This window comes from Paramormyrops kingsleyae, chromosome 15, assembly GCF_048594095.1.
Source record: "Paramormyrops kingsleyae isolate MSU_618 chromosome 15, PKINGS_0.4, whole genome shotgun sequence".
Taxonomy (NCBI): Eukaryota; Metazoa; Chordata; class Actinopteri; order Osteoglossiformes; family Mormyridae; genus Paramormyrops; species Paramormyrops kingsleyae.
This window is the reverse complement of record NC_132811.1, coordinates 2,522,001-2,547,126: the sequence shown is the minus strand read 5'-3', so window position 1 is coordinate 2,547,126 and position 25,126 is coordinate 2,522,001. Positions and strand designations below refer to the sequence as shown.

General features: G+C 47.2%; 1 protein-coding gene across 1 annotated transcript; it reads left to right on the top strand.

The window, feature by feature from the left end:
- The first annotated feature begins 1,111 nt into the window (after positions 1-1,111).
- Positions 1,112-11,904, top strand: timm44 (translocase of inner mitochondrial membrane 44 homolog (yeast)). Its single transcript, XM_023844147.2, has 13 exons — positions 1,112-1,204; positions 2,728-2,835; positions 2,925-3,101; positions 4,700-4,780; positions 4,884-5,033; positions 6,068-6,201; positions 6,440-6,525; positions 7,705-7,797; positions 7,914-8,038; positions 8,724-8,774; positions 8,991-9,080; positions 9,455-9,565; positions 10,399-11,904. The coding sequence occupies exons 1-13, from the start codon at positions 1,175-1,177 to the stop codon at positions 10,516-10,518; spliced, it is 1,356 nt and encodes a 451-aa protein (XP_023699915.2). The 5' UTR covers positions 1,112-1,174; the 3' UTR covers positions 10,519-11,904.
- Positions 11,905-25,126: the final 13,222 nt, after the last annotated feature.

Genomic DNA, 25,126 nt, shown 5'->3' with positions numbered 1-25,126 from the left:
ATGGTCTAAGCGGCCCCTATGGGTACCCTTCCAGTGGAAAAGGGTGCCATCATGAAGTGCCCGTCTAGTGGAGAGAATGTGACGCAGTGCCCTATAAGGTGCCCTTACAATGGTCTAAGCGGCTCCTATGGGTACCCTTCCAATGGCAAGGGGTGCCGGTATGAAGTGCCCTTATAATGGAGAGAAAAATCTTTCTTATGGGTGCCCTTCCAGGGAAGGAAATGAGATACGGTGCCGCGCTATGAGATGCAGTTTCCTGTGCATGTGAGTAGATGAATAACGTACTCTCTAGGTGTTCCTATGTAGTCCACAAAACATGAGCTGAACAATCTTAATCAGGAACTATTGCACCAAACATAGCATACCACTCTACACATGTTGGGGGGACATGTCAAGCAGTAGCTGTCCTTCTTATTCTTTCACCCATGCTCTCCAAACAGCCTGAGTCTCCCACTGCCTTCTGGATCATGCAAGCTGGATCACACAACAGCACAGAAACTTCTAACTGGGCTGAAATAAATGTTACGCTTTCATTCAGTCTTCTGACTCTTTCATACAAACTTTAAATGACCGCTAGGCGTTTCAAAACGTTAAGTGCCACATTGATTTTATGAGGCAAAGGTCATTGATTTTAAAGGGTATCATTAGGGAATCCACTTTACTCTGACACACGTCCGTCTACATTGCCCCATTAAGGAAACAGATTTGATGGTTATATCGTGTGTGCAAATTTTCTCAATTATGCTGTATATAAAAGCTGCTATATTACATACCATTAACGTAAATCATTTTCAAGATTTAAAGGTTTATTTGCATTCCTACAAATCAGCACACTGTGCAACCTAAAGGAACGAAATATTGTTTCCTTGGGTCCCGGTGCACAGTGCTGTTTTAATTAAACAGGAGGTTCCCAATGTGATATTGTTTTAATTTCCGTTCTACAAACACGTTATGAAGTTGTCAAAGAGTCACTCTGCCCTCATGCTGAATATAATCTGCCTATAAAGGGCTTCCGCAGCGAAGCGCCGCCCGCTCCCCCACATGTCACGTGCGCACACGCAGACACAGAAGAGGGCGTTTCGTCGTAAAGGGGCGTGGCCTGTGACGTTGCTCCGCCTTTTTTGCGCCGTCAGAGGCTCGGGTACAGAAAAAGGTCACGGGTGTGATAGCGAAGATGGCGGCCTCCTTGTGTCAGTGTTACCAGGTGAGATGCCGGTGGACAGCGCTCATTGACGGCTTATTCCGTCGGTGTTTCCGCTTGCAGTGCTGCTGCTGCTGTCGCTGGAGGTGTTGCGGTTTGTTTCTGCAATGGACATTTGCAGGTGTCCAGGCGGTTCTTGCGGCCAGATGCGTTTGCCTGCGTTTAGAGGTTGGCTGAGATGATGTTGGGAGCACGCTGGTGTGTTATACTGGGCCTGTGTACCAGAGGTCGCAAAATCGGATCATGATTTTAACTGTTCTGGCATAATCGTGCTTTTTAAAGTAACATTTCCGTTTGAATTTAATGCTTACTTCCGATTCTTTCTCAAATATCTTACAATACGATTAAAAGAGGAATGGAAGGCGATTGAGTAGTTCCTACCGTACCGTTGTAGCATTTTGATTTTCTTATTATATAAACTTTACTCATTTTGGTTTTGCCCTGCGTGTTGTGTCCGCGAGTCGTATTTTAATGCCCTAATCTAGGTGAACGCGTAATTAGATATGTATATATTTTTCGTCTGTATATCTCGTTCAGTTTGTCATTTGTGTTTCGGAGATAAATGCCAAATATATTAAGTAAGGTATTATTCTGTCGTTTGTATTTATTAATCTCACCTGAATGTCAGCGTTGTTTTCCCTTTTTATATCTAAATATTAGTGGGACTTGTATTTATTCTGGATTAATGTGTATTAATGTGATTAATGGATTAATACTTAATATATTTGGCATAATATTTTACAACACTACTGTTCTCAACTAATGTTCCAAGTGCAATATCTGACTATTACATTTGTGCAATATTTCTCCTTATCTACACGGCATTTCTAGTGCATTACTTAACATGTGTGCTATATTTAATTTAATTTTATTATATTTTACTTCTATTTATTGGTATTTTTCTTAATTTTTATATCTATTTTTCCATTCTAATACTTTTTCCTAAACTATTTTCTTTTTTTTTTCCTTTCTTCCCAGTAAATTAATCAGAGCAACTGTATAACCAAGACAAAGCAATTTCCCATTGGGATTAATAAAGTTCTTTGAATCTTTTTTAGAGTCAAAGTTTGTGCCTTAAGAAGCACTTTCTGTTTATCATTTTACAACTAAATATTAAGCTGATTTTGTTCGCAGTTTTATTTCTTTTCAAAGGCATGCTTTATTCTCTGTGTTGGTCAGTTGCATCAATTCACCCATAACCACCTGTAAAATCCAGAGTTCTGCTGTTGTTCATGGTCATATATATCAGTTCAAGATTTGCTTTGAACATTAGCTGTGTAAAACAGTAGTTGGGTAAATCTTATTTTCAGAATCGGCTTGATTCTTTATTAGGCATATCAGCTATAAGTCAAGTTCTTGGCACAGTATATATTGGCCATTTTTGTAAATTTATTCTAGTTGTCTATTGCCTCTTAGGAACCGTAGGTACTGTGTGGAATCATAAGATTGCAAACACTGACTCTTCTGATTCTCTTGTGGTTCTGGTTCGGTTCTGTTGACTCTCCTGGTTCTCCGTGTTTCTCTAGCGCGGCATCCGGAGGAGCTGCCTGTTCCTGACCACACGTCTGTATGTGTCCACATTTGGAACAGCTCACACATACAGGATATGCGGATCACACAAAGCCCTTCCCCAGGTAATCGGATTCCTGTTAGCAATTATAAGAGTACCGTTCTCTGAAAACTCCTTGACCAGAACTTTCCCAATGTTCCTGTCCTACCTAAGGTGCGATATGCATCCGGTGGGGGTGGCGGCCGCAAGGGCTTCCTGGGGGAAATCCTGGACAACATAAAGCAGGAGCTCGGCAAGAACAAGGAAATGAAGGAAAACATTCGGAAGTTTCGGGAAGAAGCCAAGAGGTTGGAGGAGTCGGACGCACTCAAGCAGGCCAGGAGGAAATACGTACGTGTGGATCTTCTGGTCTTATGCTGGCTGTGGCGCATCCATGTGGAAGTTCTTTGTGGCCAGAAGATTGCAGGTTTAAGGATAACTGCCAGATTTATCATTAAAGAACTAAAGCAAAGTATTTAACTGTATTTTCTCAATTGGCTTTTCAGCTTTGTAAACACAAAAAGTTTGTCGCTGGATGCGTAGGGTCAGAATGTGACTGTTATATCTGCGTGGCCTGGATATTTGTATTTCTCCCACACATTCAGCCTTATAGCTCCAAAATTTATTTAGGTCAAGCATTGCACTCATGGTAGCATCCTAGAAATTTAGACATGCAACTTCCTGGTCAAGTTGAAACTGCTCCAGCAGCAATCTGGCATGTAGACCAGAAATCACCCTGCCGTAAAGGTTTAGCTGAATGTGAAGTTTTGTGGTGCCTGTGAAAGATTTTCTCCGGTGTGAACGGAAGCATATGACAGATGGGAGGAAGGAGAGGACCCTTATTTGGAGAGAGGTTTGACAAAAGGTACGGTCAGCGAAAAGGCCACCAGAGGAGGCGGACACAAGAAAACGGAATGCGTGTTGGGTCATGGAAAGGTCTGCGGTAGGGTGTTGGCTTTATGCCATCAGGGGGGCTTTTATTGAAGCCATGAGATAACTATTGTGTTCCCAGACTGGTGGGGGCTCCATCCCACCGCAGACCTCATGGTAGCGGGCTTTGTGTGCATCACTGAGCTGTGATGTAGGCAGCTTCATCACCTGACAGGGGCGTCTGTGGTGTAGGCAGCTTCGTCACCTGACAGGGGCGTCTGTGGTGTAGGCAGCTTCGTCACCTGACAGGGGTGTCTGTGGTGTAGGCAGCTTCGTCACCTGACAGGGGCGTCTGTGGTGTAGGCAGCTTCATCACCTGACAGGGGCGTCTGTGGTGTAGGCAGCTTCGCCACCTGACAGGGGCGTCTGTGGTGTAGGCAGCTTCGTCACCTGACAGGGGCGTCTGTGGTGTAGGCAGTTTCGTCACCTGACAGGGGCGTCTGTGGTGTACCGGTGTGTGTGGGGAAAGGTTTAGAGAGATTATCCAAAAGACCCCCCCCCCCTCCAAAATGAAAGGTAGCAAGGGAAAAGTACTGTCTAAAAAAGGGTTACTGGGACATACCTCTGTTAGCAGGCATTGGGTTGGTGTTCCTAGTGACTGGGCCACCCACGTAAACAGGCTGGACTCAGTCCAAAGTTCGCATATGTTGTATTTTTGCATCAGAATCATGTAGGAGAGCTGCTTGAAATGTACTGAGGTTACCTGTTATACTAATGTCATGCTGGAATTGCTAACAGCTGTATGCCAATGAAGTGACAGCTCACGGGAGTTTTTGTCTTACACAAAAATGTTCTGAGGGCACAATGAAAATCGATTGTTTCAGAGAGATAACCAATCAGATTGTAGAGGAGGTGGGTCCAGGCAACTAGTGGAGGTGGGACCAACCAGTCGGATGTCTTGGTTCCACTTCCTGTAGTTGCTTGAACCCACTTCTTCTACAATCTGATTGGTTCAGAGAGATTCTGAAGAGTTCTCTAAAAGCAACTTGACCAAACTCTCGTTCCTCTATCCTCCTCAGAAAACGATTGAATCTGAAACTGTGAAGACATCTGAGGTACTGAAGCAGAAGCTGGGATCCCTGTCAGAGACTATGAAAGAGGTGCGGCCCGCCCGGCGGGCACAGGCCCCACAGCGCCATCTTGTGCTTGTTTCATCCATTTAAATTGGCGCTGGACGTGAAAGTGTGTGACGTTTCCCCGCAGGGCCTGGAGGAGGTGAGCCGTACAGACCTGGGTAAGAAGGTCATGGAGGGCATGGAGGAGGCCGCCAAGACGGCCAAGCGCTCGGCGGAGACCGTGTCCAAGAGTGGGGAGAAGCTGGGCAAGACCGGGGCCTTCAAGGTTATCTCTCAGGTGCGCTCCGCAGTCGGGCGAAGCTTCATGGGATCCTTATTCCCGTGTCAGATTAGCCGTGGTTCTGAGGCCGCGAAAGCGGGTCCCTTGGCGCTCCTGTGAATTACTCACGAGCTGCGAGAACCTCAGAAGGCCGGAGTTCGTTCCAGCGGCTGCTTGTCATTTTTGGGCCGTGCGCCGATGTGGTGGAGATGTCTGCAGTCGTCATTATTGTACTGGGCATTGGTAATGGCTGCTTTTGTTCTTTTTTTTTACATTACGGTTCTGTGGGCATTTTTGGCTCGCACTTGCTGATGTGCGGTTTAAGTTGATGCACTTTTGTAATTTAAGGGGATTTAGCAGAAGAATGTGAGCAAGACTTCTGGATGTGAGATGGTGCGGTGACTCTGCATTCTCTTAATGACTAACAACTTAAAATCCCAGTCAAACCATCAAAATTAAGAGCTAAAGTAGTTATTACTGTTAAGTTTTGATTCAGTGAGAAAAGTGGATGTTAGTGTAATCTGAAATGTCCTAATTTGATCAGATTGCTAAATGGTTTAATTTTCTCCTTGATTAATCAGACCTGCTTATTTTCTTGTTCATAGGCTTTGAATAACCAGTCTAAGGTTTCATTAGTTAGTTATATTTGAATTTGAGTTTAGGTGATATAAAATCTGTTATGTAAATGTGCTACGGTACAAATTACATCAAACATCAAAATTTTGAAGAAAGTGAGATGGGAGGACCTCTAGTGGTCAGGAGTGGTATTACATTCACATGAACAGTTATTTAGAAGATGCCTTCATCCAAAGCAGCATACAGGTGAGATGGCAGGGCTGGCTAGTTCCTTGAGCACTTGAGGTCGAGGGCCTTGCTCAGGGGCCCAGAGGTGTAGTGAGTCTGGTGGCCGCGCGGTTTGCCCATGTGGCCGCGCGGTCTTCCCATGTGACCACTCGCTTCGAGCACAACGTCCTAACACGCAGAGATGCACGGCGCCCTCTGATCTTATTTATCTGTTGATGCTTCATTTCCTTCGGTGTGTTTGTGTGCAGGGCATGGAGACGGTCAAGAAGGAGATCGACATGGGACAGAGCGGCCCCTACCGCCCCCCCCCCCAGTTAAGGAAGAGGACGGACTTCTCCTCCAAAGCGGGGGGGGCGGTGTCCAAGGTCTTTGAAGCTAATGAGTATGTTTCCTCCGTGCTGGTTGGTCTTCTGCACCCTGATCTTCTGCGCTTTTGAATTAAACACTGGAACGTGGGGGTGAGGTTATGGATGACAGTAATGGTGGGAGACTCTGCCCGCGGTCTTAGATTTAATTGTGCGCCTAGAGCATCCTGTGATTTCCCCCCACCTGCCCCCCCCCACCCCCCCCCCCCCTCCCCGAGCGGCCGAGGGCTGAATTGCTGACTCTCTCCGTCGCAGGGAAGCCATGGGTGTGGTTCTACACAAAGACTCAAAGTGGTACCAGCAGTGGAAGGACTTCAAAGAGAACAATGTGGTTTTCAACAGTAAGAACATTATGTCTCACGCCTCCTTCCTGACGTGTGACTCCTGACTCTCTTCCTGCCTTAATGCCTTGTGGGAGAGCTCATGTGAAGGTGTTAAACATACCCTAATTGCAGTGGTACTGTAATGTGGCTGGTATTAAGCTAATATTCCCTGTATTTAATCGTAATGATCCACAATGGTATTCTGGTCCTCAGGTACGCATTTGCTGCATTAAGTGATGCACACGACAATTTCTTGTCATAGTACAGATGCGCATTTATTTCCTGCTGTTATGACAGGAAATTACTATGCATTTGAACCTTTTATATACGGCTGATGTGTTCTTCAATCACAGTATGCCGGGTAGAATGCACAGTGACTTGATAACCATGCGAAGGAACGTAAAATAATATGCCACATGTATCTCTGTATTCTGCAAATGTGTACTTGCATGCCAGTTATGTGCATCCCTGTGTATGGATGTTAGTTCTAAATTTCATATTTTAGTAACGTGATGCCACTTTTCAGCCAGCAGGTGGCGCCTATTCCAAATAAAAATATGAAAGGGCTTTAAATGTTCTTACCAATGGGTGTTGATGGACAGCAGGGCTTCTGGACTGACGGGCAGCAAACTGTGAAGCTGTGAAGGCCTGGATGCACCCACTTGCTTTGTGGACTTGCATATATGGATTTAATACCTATTTTTTTTAGTTGATCGGCCATCTTTTCTGCATTTGCAGACAGACCTCGGTAAAGCAAACGCGACCTGACGATACGAATCCACAAGTATCTGCCTGTCCCTATGTATATGTCACCTGACACCCTAACGTTCATGAACACTGTCTGAGGTAGAAATTGCACGGGCAGCAGACAGCATTGCTCTGAAGCTGTTGATACTGTGTTGGTGTGTAGCCCCTCGCCATGTTAAAACCTCGTTAAGACTGAAGCTGACGAGGTCTCCATGACGAGCGCAGGGTGTGGCGTGTTCCGGGCCCCCGCTTACGTCCATTGTGATATCCCGAGTCTGCGTTTGGCGAGGGAGGGGGGCGTAATGCCTTCAAACCTGTGACCCATAAATCTCTAGTTTTCTAGTGGGCTGTCAGGTTTTCCATGTGCTTCGGGCTCCCAACGTGGTGGGGAGCCTTTGAGGGGGGGGGGTCATATTCACCGCCTCCCTCCCCCACGTGTCTCCCTGCCAGGGTTCTTTGAAATGAAGATGAAATATGATGAGAGTGACAACAGCTTTATCCGCGCCTCGCGTGCCGTCACGGATAAAGTCACCGATCTCATTGGTAAACACACCTCACTCTCCCTCGCTTACTTTAGCCATCCCCTCCCCCCCCCATCAGCCACTTGCCTCGCCTCCGTCTCCCTCGAGTGCTAAAAGTCGCTGTACTTTGTCGGGCAGGTGGGCTGTTCTCCAAGACGGAGATGTCTGAAGTGCTGACTGAGATCCTGAAGGTAGACCCCAACTTTGACAAAGACTCTTTCCTGAAGCAGTGTGAACAGGACATCATTCCCAACATCCTAGAGGTGAGCACTGCTCCTCTGTGCTGTCTTTGGGGGCTTTTCCACCGCACCAGGTACCATACTTTTGGTCCTTTGATGTGTTGGTTTTCCACTGTCGTCAAAACGGGCACCGGTGCGGAATATCACAGCGCGAGGCAGGAGTTTGGTACTGTATTCGAAAAATGGTTGTGGTACATTATAGTGGCCAACGTGTGATATTAAGACCAACATCACATGTTATGCACTTGCAGTTCTTACATCGCTAGTCAGCTAGACTTAAGATCAGGCTTTTTCTTACTTTTCATTCTGGATGGACACTATAGCGCAGGGGGTCATCCTGCCTGATCTCGTATCTCGCATTTAAAGCTTGAATCTTACTTTGTCCACACATTCATTATTACTTTTATTTTTGCTCCGTTTACAAACTTTTCAAGACCGCAGTTGCATTGTGCATCAGAGGCAGGGCGGTATTCATAACCAGTTGACAATGAACGCATTTCAAGTCCCACCACTAATTACCAAAGTAGTGCCCCAGCTGGCTTGGTACTTTTGGTACTGTTACTCCACTGGAAGTCAATGGAAAAGGAGAAGTACAGGGGGAACCGTACCAAAGTACAGTACCAGGTGCAGTGGAAAAGCACCCTGTGAGCAGCTTGACCACAAGACCGTTGTTGGAAATGACTTTCGGTTGAACCTCTTATTGTTGCAGGCCATGGTTCGTGGAGATCTGGACGTCCTGAAGGACTGGTGCTATGAAGCTGTAAGTACTCTCCTTAGGTTGTCTACGCTGTTGTCCCCACACTCTTATGCTTGCCTCTGCTTGCCTGAAAGTGCCTACTTGGGTGATGACAGACCTTGGGATCGGTTCTTTGATGTATTTGCGAAGTGAATCTGCTGTAGTAAGATGTCAGCTGCATGTTTCCCTTGTGAGGAGGCTGTGCTTCCGTTTAAGCAGATCTGTCTCTCGAACCCACAGACGTACAGCCAACTAGCGCATCCCATCCAGCAGGCCAGGACGATGGGTCTGCAGTTCCACTCTAAGATCCTGGACATTGACAACGTCGATGTGAGTGTGCTCCTTCTGCCTTGTAGAGACGGGGCGACTTCGTTCTCGTTCCTCGATTTGTGACAGTCCCTTCCTGTCACATTGTTCCTGGTTACACTGGAACGTTCTGAGTCCTTTATCTTAAACTGCTATTTTTTACCATTTGGCTTCTCCTTCCTTTCATAAAAACATCCATCATACAAGTTAAGTGTCTGGATTTTCAGCTTGAAATAAACTATGAACTTGTCACCTTTTCTGTGAGGACGACTGTGCTTTTAAAAACAAGAGGCTGTCGATTTTTAGAATGTTCCAGACAGGGTCTCCCTTACATAGCTGGTTCCATGCCGCAAAGGGTCTGTGACAGCCTGCCCCCTGCCCCCCTTCTCTCTCCCCAGCTTGCCCTGGGGAAGATGATGGAACAGGGTCCCGTGCTGATCATCACCTTCCAGGCCCAGCTGGTCATGGTGATCCGCAACACCAAGGGAGACGTGGTGGAGGGGGACCCGGTGAGTCAGCTGTGGGGGGTGGGGTCAGGGGGCGGGGTCAAGGGGGCGGGGCCAGGGGGTGGGGTCAAGCGCAGGGCAAGTGCTGCTTTGATTAAGTGCCACTTCTCCCTAAGCTCCTGGTGACCAGATCATATGAGCTCATCAAAATAAGGATGTGAAACTGGTCTAGTGATTTATGTAGCCGTGGGGGGCTTTTCCCGTTGCCCTTTTGGGTTCAGGGCTTCCATATTGTTCTTAGCTTGTCATTAAGGGGGCTGGGCTGTTTGCAGCTTGGGGGGGGGGGGGGGGGGATCTCCTGCAGGTCTGATATATGGCTCTGCTGACCTGCTTCGTGGACTTGCAGATCAAACCCGGTCAGCCAAGAGACTCTCCTGATCTGACAGCTATCAGGTCACATGTAAAAAAAAAACCTATTTTCCCACCCCGTCTTAAATCTACCATGGGCAGGCTTTGACGGTACCTCTGAGAACGGGGGGGCTGGGTGGAGGAGGACTGAGGCTCCCTTTGCTCTGGGTGGGGCCCGCAGCACGGTCAGACTGCAGCAGTCTACACAGTCAGAGCTGTTAGTTACAGAGGCCCTGTTTTCCACTCTGTTATTTCTCGTTTCCATAGCGACATCCCATCTTCCCTGACGTTAGGTTATATTTGCAGGCTTGGCAGCTACTCATGTAGATTGCATTTTTACAGTTTGCCAGTCAATGCAGGTTTTATGGGGCTGTTTGGTGATTTAATAAGAGACGCTGCACCCTGTCTGTTGGAGGCTGCAGTTCCGGCCACTAGGGGGCGTGCAGCTGGTGGAGTTGCAGACTGACTGTAGCCTCGCTTCCCCACAGGAGAAGGTCCTGCGTATGATGTACGTGTGGGCGCTGTGCCGCGATCAGGAGGAGCTGAACCCGTACGCGGCCTGGAGGCTGCTGGATATCTCCGCATCCAGTTCAGAGCAGATCCTCTGAGGGCCGGCCGGTGCAGGGATGGAGGACGTGGGCATGCTGGCTTGGCCCATCACCCGCCAGCAGTCACCTGGAACGACAGGCTGCTCCATCACCCTCCACCCCCCCCCCCATTCCTGCTCTGCTTGCTTGAGGAGCAGTTCTGGAATGGGCAGGTCTTTCTCCACAGACTGAGCGGGACTGAGCTGACCCGCGTGCCCGGGTCTCAGACTGAGCCGTCATCGTGGCGTGACGCGCGGCAGTTTGACTGGAAATAAGGCCTCCTCCGCTCCATCCTGCTCGCCGTTCCAACACATGTTTAAGATGCTATTTTTAAACTTATGTTAGGCTGTTTGGTTTGCCTGTGCCATAAATGCCTACGGTTTTGTAAAAAAAAATAAGGGAAAGGAAAGAAACCCATCTTATTTTTGCAATTTAACAAACCTAAAAAATATTTATTCAACAGTTGTGTTCCCTGGTCAACAGCAGAGATTCTGTTTTCAGAGCTCAGTGTCTGTATTGAAATGCATGCTCTGGGAAAGGGGGGTATTGACTGTATCCTGATTATGAAAGCTGCCCTTACTTGAACATCCAAGACAAATTGGGATCATTTATTTGTGCTTATAGCTAACTGGTTCAAGCACATGGCTGTAATGCAGTGTTTGCACAGATCTGCTGCTACTTGTCCTCATGACAGCCCCAGTTCGGTCCGGTCCGGCACGGTCTCACACCCCTGCTACTCATTCGGGGTGAGAGATTGACAGCTGATGTGTCAGTTGTCCTGAAGGCGATATGGGCGACTGTCTGCAGGCATGACCCCCGACCCCATCCCACCCCCCCAGGTTAAAGATGCCACAGGGTTTTAATGGGGGTGCGTGCACGTCGAACGGAGTTCATTATTCATATTATTCAAGAATAAAAGTCGTTATGGGTTTGGTTCGTGTTGAAGAGAAACATTTAGTTTCGCTTTGATTCTGACTTGACTGAGTCTCAGCTGTGAGGGTACGCTGTCTGTCTGTCCCTCCCTACTGTCAGCTGCTGAGAATGGCTGCTTTTCTGCTCGTGAAATCAGCAAAGAACTCCACTTAGGGCGGAAGAGCATTTTCTAAGTGAAGAGTCCTCATTAAGAAAGGTGGGAGGTGTTCCAAAAGCTTTTATAGGATGGGGGGGGGTCGTTTCCTGTGTCAGTGAACTACAGTCCGAGTTCAGCCACATTCATAGAAAGGGAGCCGTTTCAACATGGGTGTTGTTTTGCATATGAAGTCTTTACATTCCTGCTGTGCGTCCGCCTGCTGGGGGGGGGCAGGTACTGCAGTCAGGACAGTCTCTCCTGATCTAAGAAATGTTACCTGTGTGTTCAAGAGTACCAATAAAAAGCCAGGCCTGTGGTCCGCTCCCCGTCATCAAACACACACTGCTTGCTGCACTTATATCTGCTTCTCTCACTCATTACTCTTTCTTCTTTTATATATAATTTAACTAAAGTATGTCATGGAATTGTGGGAATGTTGTGGTTTGTTGTGGCCGTGCTGCTGAGGAGAACCATTTGTGGGCGCTTCCCTGTAAGTACGCGCACGTGGAGCCCGGTCCCCGGACCGTCTTCCCTGTAAGTACGCGCACGTGGAGCTCGGTCCCCGGACCGTCTTCCCTGTAAGAACGCGCACGTGGAGCTCGGGCCCCGGACCGTCTTCCCTGTAAGAACGCGCACGTGGAGCTCGGGCCCCGGACCGTCTTCCCTGTAAGAACGCGCACGTGGAGCTCGGGCCCCGGACCGTCTTCACTGTAAGTACGCGCCCGTGGAGCTCGGGCCCCGACCGTCTTCACTGTGAGTACGCGCACGTGGAGCTCGGGCCCCGGACCGTCTTCCCTGTGAGTATGCGCACGTGGAGCTCGGGCCCCGGACCGTCTTCCCTGTAAGTACGCGCACGCGTGGAGCTCGGGGCCCCGGACCGTCTTCCCTGTAAGTACGCGCACGTGGAGCTCGGGCCCCGGACCGTCCTGAGGAGCCACCAGCTGTCGCTACCCTGAGGCCTCTGATAGCTGCTCACACATGCTGTCCCCCCCCCCTCATGCAGAATTAACGGCTCCTCACCCCCGACCCGGTCTGTCCGCAGCCTAGACCCAGACTGCCTCATAATAATGCTCGTGGGAATTTTACTTGCAAAAAAGAAAGAAAAATGATTGGTTCTGAGAGATGGCCAATCAGATTGTAGATGAGTTGGGACCAAGACATCTGATTGGTTGGTCCTGCCTCCTCTATAATCTGATTGGTTGTATCTCTGCCCTCAGAACAGCTCCAGGGACTCTCACTTTGGAGAAATGCATCTGCCAAATAAAAGTGTATTCGAGCATTGCCTCTGCAACTCCAAAGTCCAGAGAGAAAAACTCAGATTTTTATGTCTTAGGGTGGTCTATCTTGGGGGCTGGGGGGGGAAATGTTAAGCTCTCGACCCTTATTTGTTTCTCGGCTGGCAGCAATCAATATATGCGAAATATCATCCGGATGAATGTTCTCACGTCAGCAGGTACCTCCGGGTCTGATTGGTGACCCCAGCGGATGTTTCTTTCACTGACAGAGTGTCTTTTTCTGCCATCTGATGGCCTCTTTGCGTAAACTTAATGAAGTATACTTGCTAAGAAGCAAGAAAAAGTCTTTATCAAGTTGCAAGCTTCCCTCCAATGGCGACGTACTGCCAGTATTTCTGCACTGAACGTGAGGAAGCAGCTGCAGAGAGTTGGGGCATTTAGGCATTTTGTGCTTGGAGCAGTGACCTTAGGACCTGCTGGGGGACACTAGAGAGAAGCTGTCAGGCTGAAGGTGGAGGTCTTGAGCGTAGGGTTGTGCAGAGACTCTGAGGGGCAGGTGCTCAAAGGTTAAAAAGCGGACACCTTTAAAGCTCACACACTTTAAATAGTTTGGGGAAAACGAGCAGGTGCCCCGACCCCCCCCCCCCCCCCCCGCTTCTCCCCTCACTCCCCCGTACATTTGCTTAAGGGCAATGCTTGCATGGGGGTTTCCTTGGACAGTGGGAAAGCAAAAGTTGGCAGAAGTTTGCAGAGGCCACAGGGAGATATTATTGGGTGTCCCCAAAGATATTTTGCAGATTCTTCAAAGCCACAACAGGGCTGGTTGGACTTGCTGAGGCACCCGTTTCGTAGTGGAAGGAACACTTTGAGGGACTCTTCAGCTTAGAAGGTATGCCACCTCCCCAATGGTGATCAGAAACCAGAGAGGCTGGAAGGTTAGCTGCAATCCATCCAGAGATGCTTTTGGGGTGACATGACTGATGACCCACCCGGAAGGCAAGTGCAGTACCTCTGGGCTACCAAGCAGGGGTGTTGGTCCCTATTTTTGTCTCACCAGCATGTTTTTCACAGTGTGTGCAGATGATTATGTAAATCAGGTTTTTTATATCCAGGATCTGTCAGAAGGGAACACCCTGAACTGGGCGGGAGCCTGATTTTCCGGAAGTCTCTGTCCGTGCTGGAGTCACTGCGGGCTGCAGGGACCGTGATTAGTAGGTATTTAATTAGACCTTTAAATGAGTCTTTTGGATAGCAACTGGATTTGTGTAACAATCCATCCGTGTTGGTGGGCTGGAGAAAGTTTTCTAGTTGTCTTTAACCATCTTGGGGTGGCGTCCAGAAAGTCCACTGTGTGGTTTTTGCATTGCATTTGACTGTAATGTGTTTGTATGTGTATGTTTACATCCCCCTGGTGCCAAGCCCCAAAGATGTCATTTAAATATCTATATTAGTGTTTCCCAATCTGGTCCACTTGCTATTTCTAGGATGCTGGTTCCCGTTGGACCGTCTGTGAGTCATTGAGGACTCGGGCTGGGAAACACTGATCTGTAGTATGTGAGCGGAACTTGAGTGCATTTCTTGAACAAACTTCTTTCCCACTCAAATTTCCTGCCTGCTGCCTTTACCCTGCATCACTAAATAAAACTGTAGCTCAGATGGGAAATTGATTTGTTTTGAAAATGACTGTAATACTTTTTTTTAAAGAGTGGTTTGGGTCCAGGTCAAGAATTTTTTTTTGCTGTTAAGTCTAGTTCGGCTCCCCCAGAGAGTTCAGCTCTCAGCATCTCATAGGAATAAAAAAAGAGTCTTGTGGCGGCTGTAGTGGTATAATTTTATTGATGGATTTTAAGCATCATTCAGGCAGCTGAGGTGGGTTTGAGAAATGCTCAATATATTGTGCAGGATTGTATGTTTTGCTGTCACATCTGAGACAATAGGTCGCCCACAGGAGACATCATGGGGGATAATTCATTCCCTTTGATATGCATGCATTTTAGTGAGAAAATCGAAGGACCAGGTGAATTGGGGCCCATTACACGTAATTTTTCCTTCTGATTGACAGATTCTTTGCTGTGTAGATGCTGTAATATTTCCTCGCACTGTGCATGATATAATGCAGTGTAGGAGCTGTGTGTTATGCTGCGACACCTACAACTACATTCCAGCGAGTCTGCATGTCTCCCCCCTTAAGACCTTGGCCCATAGTGGCATGTTTAGCCCAAACTAAGGGGACTCCATGCTTCCAGGCCCTGGTTACATTTGGGGTCCTAGATATAAACCTTAGCTGGTTTTCCTTCCCTAAACTAGCATTAGTTTTCTGTGGGTCTAGCGATTTTTTTTTAGCGGTGACAGCATGCTAGCGATTTTAGCCTAGCTGTTCGTTATTCTGGGAGGTGCTGCAGCACTTTGGTTGCAGTTCTCCAGCCATGCTAACTCCCCGAGCCAGAGATATGTGACGGCACTGGCTTCTCTACCCAAACACTCATGTATGGAGCCTTGAACAGCATACTGGTGCTGCCATGGGGATTTTCCCAGTAAGAGAAAACACATCAGACCCTCTGTTACGTGGGAAAAATGCTTGCGCAGCTTCGCTGACACCCCTAGGTTCACACCGTGAGCCCCCCTCCCTCCCTGACAGTACTGTAAATTTATTAATACAGTGTAGTCATTTAACAGCGCCTCTGTGGGTGGCACTATTGCCTAATACTTCCAGGTGTTAATTTCCCGCTCCTGTCATTTCTGTGTGCAGGTTCCAGGTTTACCCCTGCAGTCCAAGGCTTGCAGTTACTCTTCTTACCTTTGCTCTCTTATAGGCAGTTGGACAATTGATGGATGGACAGATCACTGAATTTTACTTAATGATCTACTCTAAACTACATTTGATAAAAGGTTTCTACATATTTCCTACATTTGCCGTTGCTGTTCAGTTAAGTCATGTCAGGTCGCATGACTGTTGTGCCTAATAGGAACAGCTGCTTTCCGGTAACAGACGGAAACCTCGACGCGTCGAGTCCTCTGGCATCTTTTAGCGTTAGCTTAGCATTTCCGTGTTTGGCCATCCTTCATCTGAGATGGAGAGGCATGTGTGAGCTATGAGCTAGGTAGCCAGAATTGGCTGCGGGAAGCAAGCCCTCTTATCTATACATATCACTTAACTGTCAAGTGAAACGCTTGGCTTTTATTTTCCTGATTAGTTTAACGTCACCAAATTTACGACAAATAACGAACAGCCTGCAGGTTATTATCTTTCATCCAGGGGGGTTTTACCGTCATCTCCTGCTCCCCTTAATCCCATCGTCTTTATTTATTGTGGACTGGAAGGCCATCCTTGTTCCAGGTAATGACTCTTAAGCAAACTTTTTTTTGAAGAAAAATGTGTTCCTGCTGATGTTCACAGAATACTTGAAGTGGTGGGTGTAGATTTTTAAAAAGAAGTGAGCCGACAGGAGAGATGGGGAGTGGATATGGCAGAAGCTATTAAAATAGATTTGTTGCTGTAGAGTTGAATTGAGTATGAAAACCTGAATATGGCACAATAGTCACATTTCTTTCTTCACAAATATGCCAAACAAATGCAATTTCGGTGTGCTTGGGCGGAGGCTGCCGCAGATGGAATTCTTAATGAGAGAACGCTCTTATGCATGTTGTCGAAGTTCAGTTCCCTTGGCGGGAATCTCTGCTTTTAGTCTGTCGCCGGAGCTCCACGGGTTATTCTGGAGAGTGGGCTTGAAGGTCCTTGAAGTATTGACTCTTCGGTGACATCAGAAGGCCTGATTTTCAGGGCGGTCCTCCTGTGTCTATTATCTGAGTCTTTCACATTGTCTGTCCCTTGCAGCTGTACTGGGGAAGGATGCAGAGGTGTCTGGGGGCTGAGGGATTAGTTAAAATGCTCTTAGGCCCTGGCACACGCTGACACTTTGAAGAGTCGAGGGGCTGAGACTATTGTTTGCGTGTTCTGACCCAATGTGGGGAGGGTTGCGCTTTGGAGGCTGGTGGGCGCTGAGCCGGGATGACAAAGAGACGCTGAAGAACAGAGAAATCTTTGATGGAAAAGCTGTTCGTTATTCCCTGGAGTCGTCTGCTGGGAAACGAGGCTACAGAGCAGATGTTGACAGCAAGGCAGAGATTAATTAGCTTCATGACCTTGGTTCTCGAACTGATGAAACAGCGGATTGTGTTTAATTTGTACGCCTCTCTGTTTTTTGTTTCTTGTGGTAGTTACCGTAATGCTAAGTCCACACTACGTGATTTTAGCCCCGATTTTCTGCGTGCCAACAGTTTTTGGAGATTGCCGACAAAACCCCCAGACTGGAGCCAAACCCGTGTTCCATCGGCGCTGGCAAATCGATCGCTACGTGCGAACTGTTAAGAGACACGACCCGACGGAGTCGCCGATGTTTTACAGATGCCCGTCAGGTATCTTGAAGACTAAATATCTCCAAATCCTGTAGGCGTGAAAAGTGTTGAGACTGGCAATGAGTGCAGTGACGAGCTGCAGGCAATGAGTGCAGTGACGAGCTGCAGGCAATGAGTGCAGTGACGAGCTGCAGGCAATGAGTGCAGTGACGAGCTGCAGGCAATGAGTGCAGTGACGAGCTGCAGCCAATGAGTGCAGTGACGAGCTGCAGCCAATGAGAGCACAAGACACAGGGTGAGGTGAAACCTGAGGGAGGAATTCAAAAAGGTGTTAAGAAGGTGTAAAAAGTTCAGTTTGTTTGTTCAGGGATATCAGTTCATGTTCCCTTATAGAGGAAACACAGGCATGTTGTGTGATGGCTGTGAAAATGTAGAAAACTTAAAGCCAGTTGAGTCACTAAGTGGGTGGGTGTCTCAGTGGGTTAGGCTTTCATTCTGCCTGTGAATGGAAGGTTGCTGGTTCAGATACCACGGATGGCTGGGTAGTTTCACTATTTGGTCCTTGAGTAAGACCCTTAACCCCCAACTTCTCTACAGAATGTCTGACTCTGCTTTCTCCGAATATACATTACACACAAACGTATTGGGACCTGCCTCTTAATCACTGAATTCAGGTGTTTCATTCAGACCCATTGCCACAGGTGTATAAAATCAAGCACCCAGCCACGCAGTCAGTCTTACAAACATCTGTGAAAGAATGGGTCATTCTGAAGAACTCAGTGAATTCAAGTGTGGTACTGTCTCAGGATGCCACCTTTGCAATAATTCAATTTGTGAAATTTCTTCCCTGCCAAATATTCCACAGTCAACTGTAAGTGGTATTATTGCAAAGTGGAAGCGTTTAGGAATAACAAACTCAGCCATGAAGCTACAGACCACATAAAGTAACAGAGCAGGGTTGCCAAGTGCTGAGTTGCATAGTGTGTAAAAGTCACCAACGCTCTGTTGACTCATTAACTGCAGAGTTCCAAACCTTCTCTGGCATAAACTCCAGCACAAACACTGTGCACCAGGAGCTTCATGGAATGGGCTTCCATGGCTGCGCAGCTCCATGCAAGCTTCACATCATCAAGCGTAATGCCAAGCATTGGACAGAGTGGTGTAAATCATACTGCCACTGGACCCTGGAGCAGTGGAAACGTGTTCTCTGGAGTGACGAAGCACACTTCTGTCTGGTAGTCTGATGGACGAGTCTGGCTTTGGCATATGCCAGGAGAACGTTACCTGCCTGACTGCACTGTGCCAACTGTAAAGTTTGGTGGAGGAGGGATAATGGTATGGGGTTTTTCAGGGGTTGGACTAGACCCCTTAGTTCCAGTGTAGGGAACTCTTAATGCTTCAGCATACCAAGACATTTTGAATAACTGTATGCTCCCAGCTTTGTGGGAACAGTTTGGGGAAGGTCCTTTTCTGTTCCAGCATAACTGTGCCTCAGGGCACAAAGCAAGGTCCAAAAAGATATGGTTGGGTGAGTCTGATATTGAAGAACTTGACTGGCCCACACAGATCCCTGACCTCAAACCCACTGAACACCTTTGGGATGACCTAGAGCGGAGATTGTGAGCCAGGCCTTCAGGTCCAACATCAGTGCCTGACGTCACAGATGCTCTTCTGGATGAATGGGCAATGATTCCCACAGACACACTCCAGAATGCTGCGGAAAACCTTCCCAGAAGAGTGACCGCTGTTATAGCTGCAGAAGGGGGTCCAAATTGATGCCTATGGTTTCAGAATGTGATGTCATCAAAGTTCCTGTGGGTGAAATGGCCAGGTGTCACAATACTTATGTCCACATGGTGTATGTCACTTTGGATAAACTGGATACAAGAATCTGCTAAGTAAAGAAAAGGATTTTGTCCTGTGAGCCTAGCAATTTTTTTCACACTTAGACGTTCAAGCACTGTGTCCATAGACTGTATTTTACAGGTGTTCCCGATGAATATCGATTACAGAATGCCCCGCTACATCTCCTACATGAAGGTTGGCTGAGGTGATACTGTGTGACTCCAAAATCTCCAATTCTCAGTCTCCAGCGTTTCCGGAAGAGGAGTAAGGGCTGGGGGGGGGGGGGGGGGCACTCTCATCCACACACCGGGTGTCCGCCAACTCGGAGTGGCAGAGGGTCCATGGCGGCCTCGCATGGCATTGCCTTGTAAACCTTGCACCCGCACTAGGCGTCCCTGCAAACCACATTACTCGCTCTCCCCGACACACACACACACACACACACACACAAACACACACAAACACAGTCACACAGTCAGCTAAACATATTCTCATGGGGACCGCTCACACCTTTCTATGGAAAAAATGCTAACACTAACTATGACAACCTTAGCCCCTACCCAGCCCTAACCATAACCATAAGTAACCAAAAAAAAAAATACAAGAGTTTTTGCATTTTTAGTTTTTTCATTGCAGTCACAGATTTTTATTAAATTGAGTTGAAAAATTGCCATTCATGACGTTGTGGGGACAGTGTGTCCCCATAAGGTAAGGTATACACACGCACGCACACACATTCATGCTCACTGCTCCCTGGCTAATTGTGGGGCCAGATTCCTTGCCTGAATTCACAGTTTCACCTCCAATTTAAACTAAAAAAAAAAACACTTTGTTTCTTCAGATGCAGGCAAGGTGGTATAAGCCTCGAACTACACGTCACCGCTGTTAAGGGAAGCTATCTGTCATGAAATTTAGGTGCAGGCATTTCTGTGCCTGTCAGACCGGAGACGATGATAATTTCTATTACCGTGGCATTACAAGAGAAAACAGGCTGTAAATAAAAGCTTCTTTCCCAGAGACACTAACAACCTCATTATTCATCTGCAAATGTATATTGACTGTGTCTCTGCATCTACCAAGTAGTTTCACAGCATCCATAGCCATGGTCATCAGTCCAATCACGTTAATGCGCTACAGCCATAAAAACATGTATCGCAAATGCTCTGAGATGGTTGTGCAACTCGGTGCTTGCTGGTTAGGTGGTACCAGTGGGGGCGTTGGCTCTGGCCAGTACAGAAACACAGAAAGGCTTCATGAGAAATGAGACAGCGTGTCTAACGTCATGCCAGCGGCGCTGTGCTGTACGACGGCGGTGTGCCCCCTTAATTCCGCCCACAGCCTTTCGTGCATGACTGCCGTGTGCCTGTTCCACCCCCCGCCCCCTCCCCCTCCCCCTGGGGATCTGCGGTGACGAATGGTCCTGTCTTTGCCACGAGGGCGGGTGGTGTTACTCCTCGCCAGTGACTGTTTGCTCTTGTGAAATGACGTTTAATCTATAAGTGTAAATCAGCGCTGGGAGTTAAGGAGAGCAGTGCCCGGGCTTGCTGGACAGACCCCTACCCTCCCCGGATGCCCTATCAATAACGCTAATGATGATGATGCCCTATTAGATTAAGTCTCCCAACCACAGTGCCGTCCTATCAATTATCAGCAAGGCCCCTGGCAATGGGCAGCTTCTGCCATCCGCAGGCAACATGTGGCACCGCCTTGTCCCTCTTGTCTGTGTCCTCTGTCTCATCTTCACGCTTCCTGTCCTGGGACCGGGGCTGGGAGGGTCTTCTGAGACGAGACGCGGAATTGGCGGCAGCACGGAAACCAAGCGTCTGGCAATATGATCTTCATGGGCTTACAGCTCACGTTGTGGTGAACGCTGAAATGACACACGTCATATCATCTCCTCAGTTTCCTCATCACATCCAAGCATCACAGGGACTTATAAGAGTCAGTTGTGGATCTCAGAGACAGAAACACAAGCAACCATCTGCAGAAGTTTTTGATGTCTGATAGTCAGCAGTCCAGTCCTTCAGCAACTGGTTCTTTTTTTATTTCTGAATGCCAATTTTGTGCAAGATATTAGGGATTTCTTACAGTTTTTCTTAGAATGGAGTCTGTGTTTAATATTGGAGTTAACAGCATACATTACATATCTGACACAGATTCCAGTTAGGGGTGAACTGTGTTCTGTTGGCAATGAGTCTCGTGTGCGTTGGACTCATTCTGAGTTCAGATTTTATATATTAGAAAAGGATCGCAGCCAGTAATTGAACTAGTGTATCGGGTTCTCATTCCTGTCGGTCAGATGCGGTTCTGGGATTTAGGAACGAAAAGGTCCGAGGCTCCGTGAGCAGAGTGGAGCTGAGTCTCTCGAAGGAGGACTCAGTGTGACAGGCCCGGTTCGGTCGGCCTGCCAGAATGAATAGTGGTATTAGCCGCGTTACAGCTGGTTTGTTCGTCGCTTACTGGGTTATGAAATTTACAGCATGCGGTGGAGAACGGGACCTGGTCCATGATAAATGGGTTATATTACTCAGTAAAGCATATTAAAGTCCAAACACATGATGGATAGCAGACAAAGGGAAAGAAAAGGGGGGGGGGGAAGTTAAACCGTGAGCAAAATTTTGAAAAAATGTGAAAACCTACTTTTTTGACAGTGAATGAAAATGTCAATTTGAAATTCTGACTCTCCGTGTTGGTCGAGAAGCTCCACCTTTGGGTTGATTGATGACTTTTATTCACCTGCATCTTTAGCATAGCATAGCATATCTTACCCCAGCGGTCACAAACCATGCCGGGTGCATCATGAATCTTATCGGCTGTGATGGGACAGTTACAGGTTAAATATTTCTTTGGGAATTGAAAGCGCATCTTGCATGGAAATGCTGTGTCGCCCATTTACCTGCAAGGTTATGTGTGACAGCTACAGGTTTGCAGAACCACGCCATGGAACCATGAAGAAGAACCACTTTGTCAGCATAAGCCTGTGACTTCCCCAGTGCAATTAGCAGCAGCCTATCAATAACCAAACTACTTGGTGTAAAATCCATTTGGCCGACTTCAGTTACCTCCAGTAACTCTTCACTCATAAGTACCACGATGGATGGTAACACTTAATTGTCAAGTTGCGGTAACTGCACAGAAAATATCATTTCATTAATTAAATGTCATCTTGCTCAGTTTTGAGTAATTGCATTTTTGGCTTGATTTAATTTCATGTAGACATAACGTTGCTCACTGTGGATAAGTAAATTGGTGAAATGGGCTTTGAAACTGACAGCAATTTAGAAAGATCACCAGCTTTCTGGAGCTTTGGATTGGGCCCTGACCTCTTCACTTGGAGATGCGTCGAATTGCATGATGTTGCACATCCGCAATGGAGGATCTGCCAACATCCAGCATCCCAGCAGCGGGGTTAAGGGCCTTGGTCAACACCCTGACAATAATATGATTATTCTATTCAGCCATGGGATTCGAACCAACAGCCTTCTGGACGGAGACACTGATCCCTAAACCACTAAGCTTAACACCTCCTACATATCCATCCATCATCCATAGCTGCTTGCCAGTGCAGAGACACTGAGGCACAAGGCAGGGCTGACCCTGCATGGAAGGCCAGTCCATCACCATGCGTAAGGGCAGCTTGAGGGGCATCACTAAGCACCCCCACCCGGGGCACCTTGAGGGGCATCACCCCCACCCAGGGCACCTGTTTGGCAGGAAGCTACATTAAATGGACAAAAGTACAGGGACACCCATAGTAATTACAGGATTTGACCACATAAGCCACACCCACTGCTGACATACAGGTGCGTAATTAAGCTCACAGCCATGCGACCTGCAGCATCGAACAATGGCAGCAGAATCATTCAGAAGAGGTTAGTCAGCCTGGCACCCTCATTGGACGCCGCTGGACACCTTTCCAACAAGTCAGATCTCCACATGTCTGTCCTGCTAGAGCTGCCCTGGTCAACTGCACGTGACTGTGAGGAGGAAACATCTGGGAGCAAGTTCAGCTTCAAAGTGGGGGCCACACAAACTCACAGAGAGGGAACTGATCACCCAGCATCGATACCCAACCTGAATGGCAGAAGATCCCACCAGTATGTTCCAGAACGGAAAGCCCTCCCAGAGGAGTACAGGCTACCGTAGCAGCTAAGGGTTAGCCGGCTTCATATTAATACCCTGTGATTCAGAGTGAGATGTTGGACAGGCTAGTGTCCCAATAACTGAGAAGCTGAGCATTAAACATTTTTAATCACAGGGCTGCAGAGGCAAAGGAAGTACATGCACAGATGGAACATATAGATTCAGCTTAGATGTTTGTACCTAAACCATGTTCACATTTATGGGCTGAAAACACCTTTTTCAGTAGAACTACTTTCTTCTAGTATAGTGATTAAACATTTCCACTTAGATTCCATGAAATTGAAATTGTTAAATCGGAATTTTAAGTAATATTAGTCACTTAAAGTTTATGATAGCGAGTAGATTATTGCTGTGGTCCACCTGGCTGTTAGAGAAAATTACACACCCTTCTGACCAATCAGAATTGAATATTCAACAGTGTCATGTCATAAAAAATAAATGAACCTGACCTCCTATGACAGTGTTGCCCCCTAAGGACTCTGCCCCACCCTCTTTCATGTGCATTGTTACTTTTCAAGCAGTACAACCTCAAGGCTGATTGTACAGAATTAGTTTGAAGCATCAAACAAATTTGAGTTTAAGAGTCAAAGTTAAACCTGATTACATGATATGCTGACAGAGGAAGATTTTTAAATCGGTGAGCTGGTCCAGTCTGCATGTTATCGTCTTGGCTCAGCAAGATTTCCGTTTGGTTCCCCTCTTTTTGTAACGGCTTTGGAGAATTTTCCCTTCTATGTAAGACGCCTTTGGTGCCAGTGTAACACTATGCTAAGATGGCAGAGGAATGCATATGAAAATGAATCAGAAATATACTGAGTGCATCTCTTCACTCTCTTAGCATGCAGAAGGTGAAGGCAGAGTACTCCTTCAGTCTAGCATTTGCAATTTGCATACTTTTGAACTAATATGAATTACTTTGGAAAAAATATTCACCTGATTTGGACTAAAGTAGCAAACAAACATATGTATGGAATGAACAGAGCCATATATATATATATATATATATGACCTTATGAATATTTTAAAGAAGGGACAGCAAGTCAAAACAGGACATATAGACAAGAGATATAAACAGGGCATATAAACAAGATATGTAAATCCACTGAATTAATTGTCCCCCTTATCCAGAGCCTCCTCTAATCATGATTCCTGCCTTTTTGGAAATTGTGGGGCTTATAATTAAAGACTGGTGATTATCTGTTGTCCTTGACAGTTAGGATTAGGATTTAGCATGAGGTCCCTGACCAGCATGTCCTTGAGCTACTCAAAGGAGAACATCCCAACAACTTTAGCACCTTGAACAGAGTCTCACCCATTCTAACTAACAGTGTGACTTTGCCTATAAAGGCTACTTTTATCGTATCATTTGCTAATGTATAAAACCATAATCTTAATAAAACAGCCACCCCTCCACACAGCTCTAAGCACACATGCTCAGAACAAGACACAAACAAACACATTACTCCTTTGTTCTCGTCCTCATCCACACACAGGCTATACAGTCCGAACCTTGTCCGGTCCACACCAGGCAGCCACTCTATAGCGGTTAATGCACTGAAAAGTCAGCCAAAAGTCTGAGAGCAGAGGACAGGGTGGTATTGTGCGAGGTGATGTCCAGACAAGTACAATTCAACCTTTATCTCAGACAGTCCGTCGTCTGGCCAGGAAGTTGCCATGGAAATACCCATCTTACATTATGGTCTGTTGCGCTGCACTGGCCCTGTGGCTGGGGATGGATCTCTCTTTTCAGGGGCCCTGGGCAAAGCTTTATTTGAGAAGCCCCCCTACCAAGAAAACTGATGATCATGTCACTTCCTCTGCAATGCAGGTAATTTGGGGGCCCTGGTAACTGCCCATTCCGCATGTAGCTCTAGCGGCCCCCCACCCGTGGCAAAAATGAAACATGGACATACACAGGAACCAACACAAGCCTTCATTGAGCCGAAAGATATGCAGACGCAGCCTGGGATACTCACTCCCC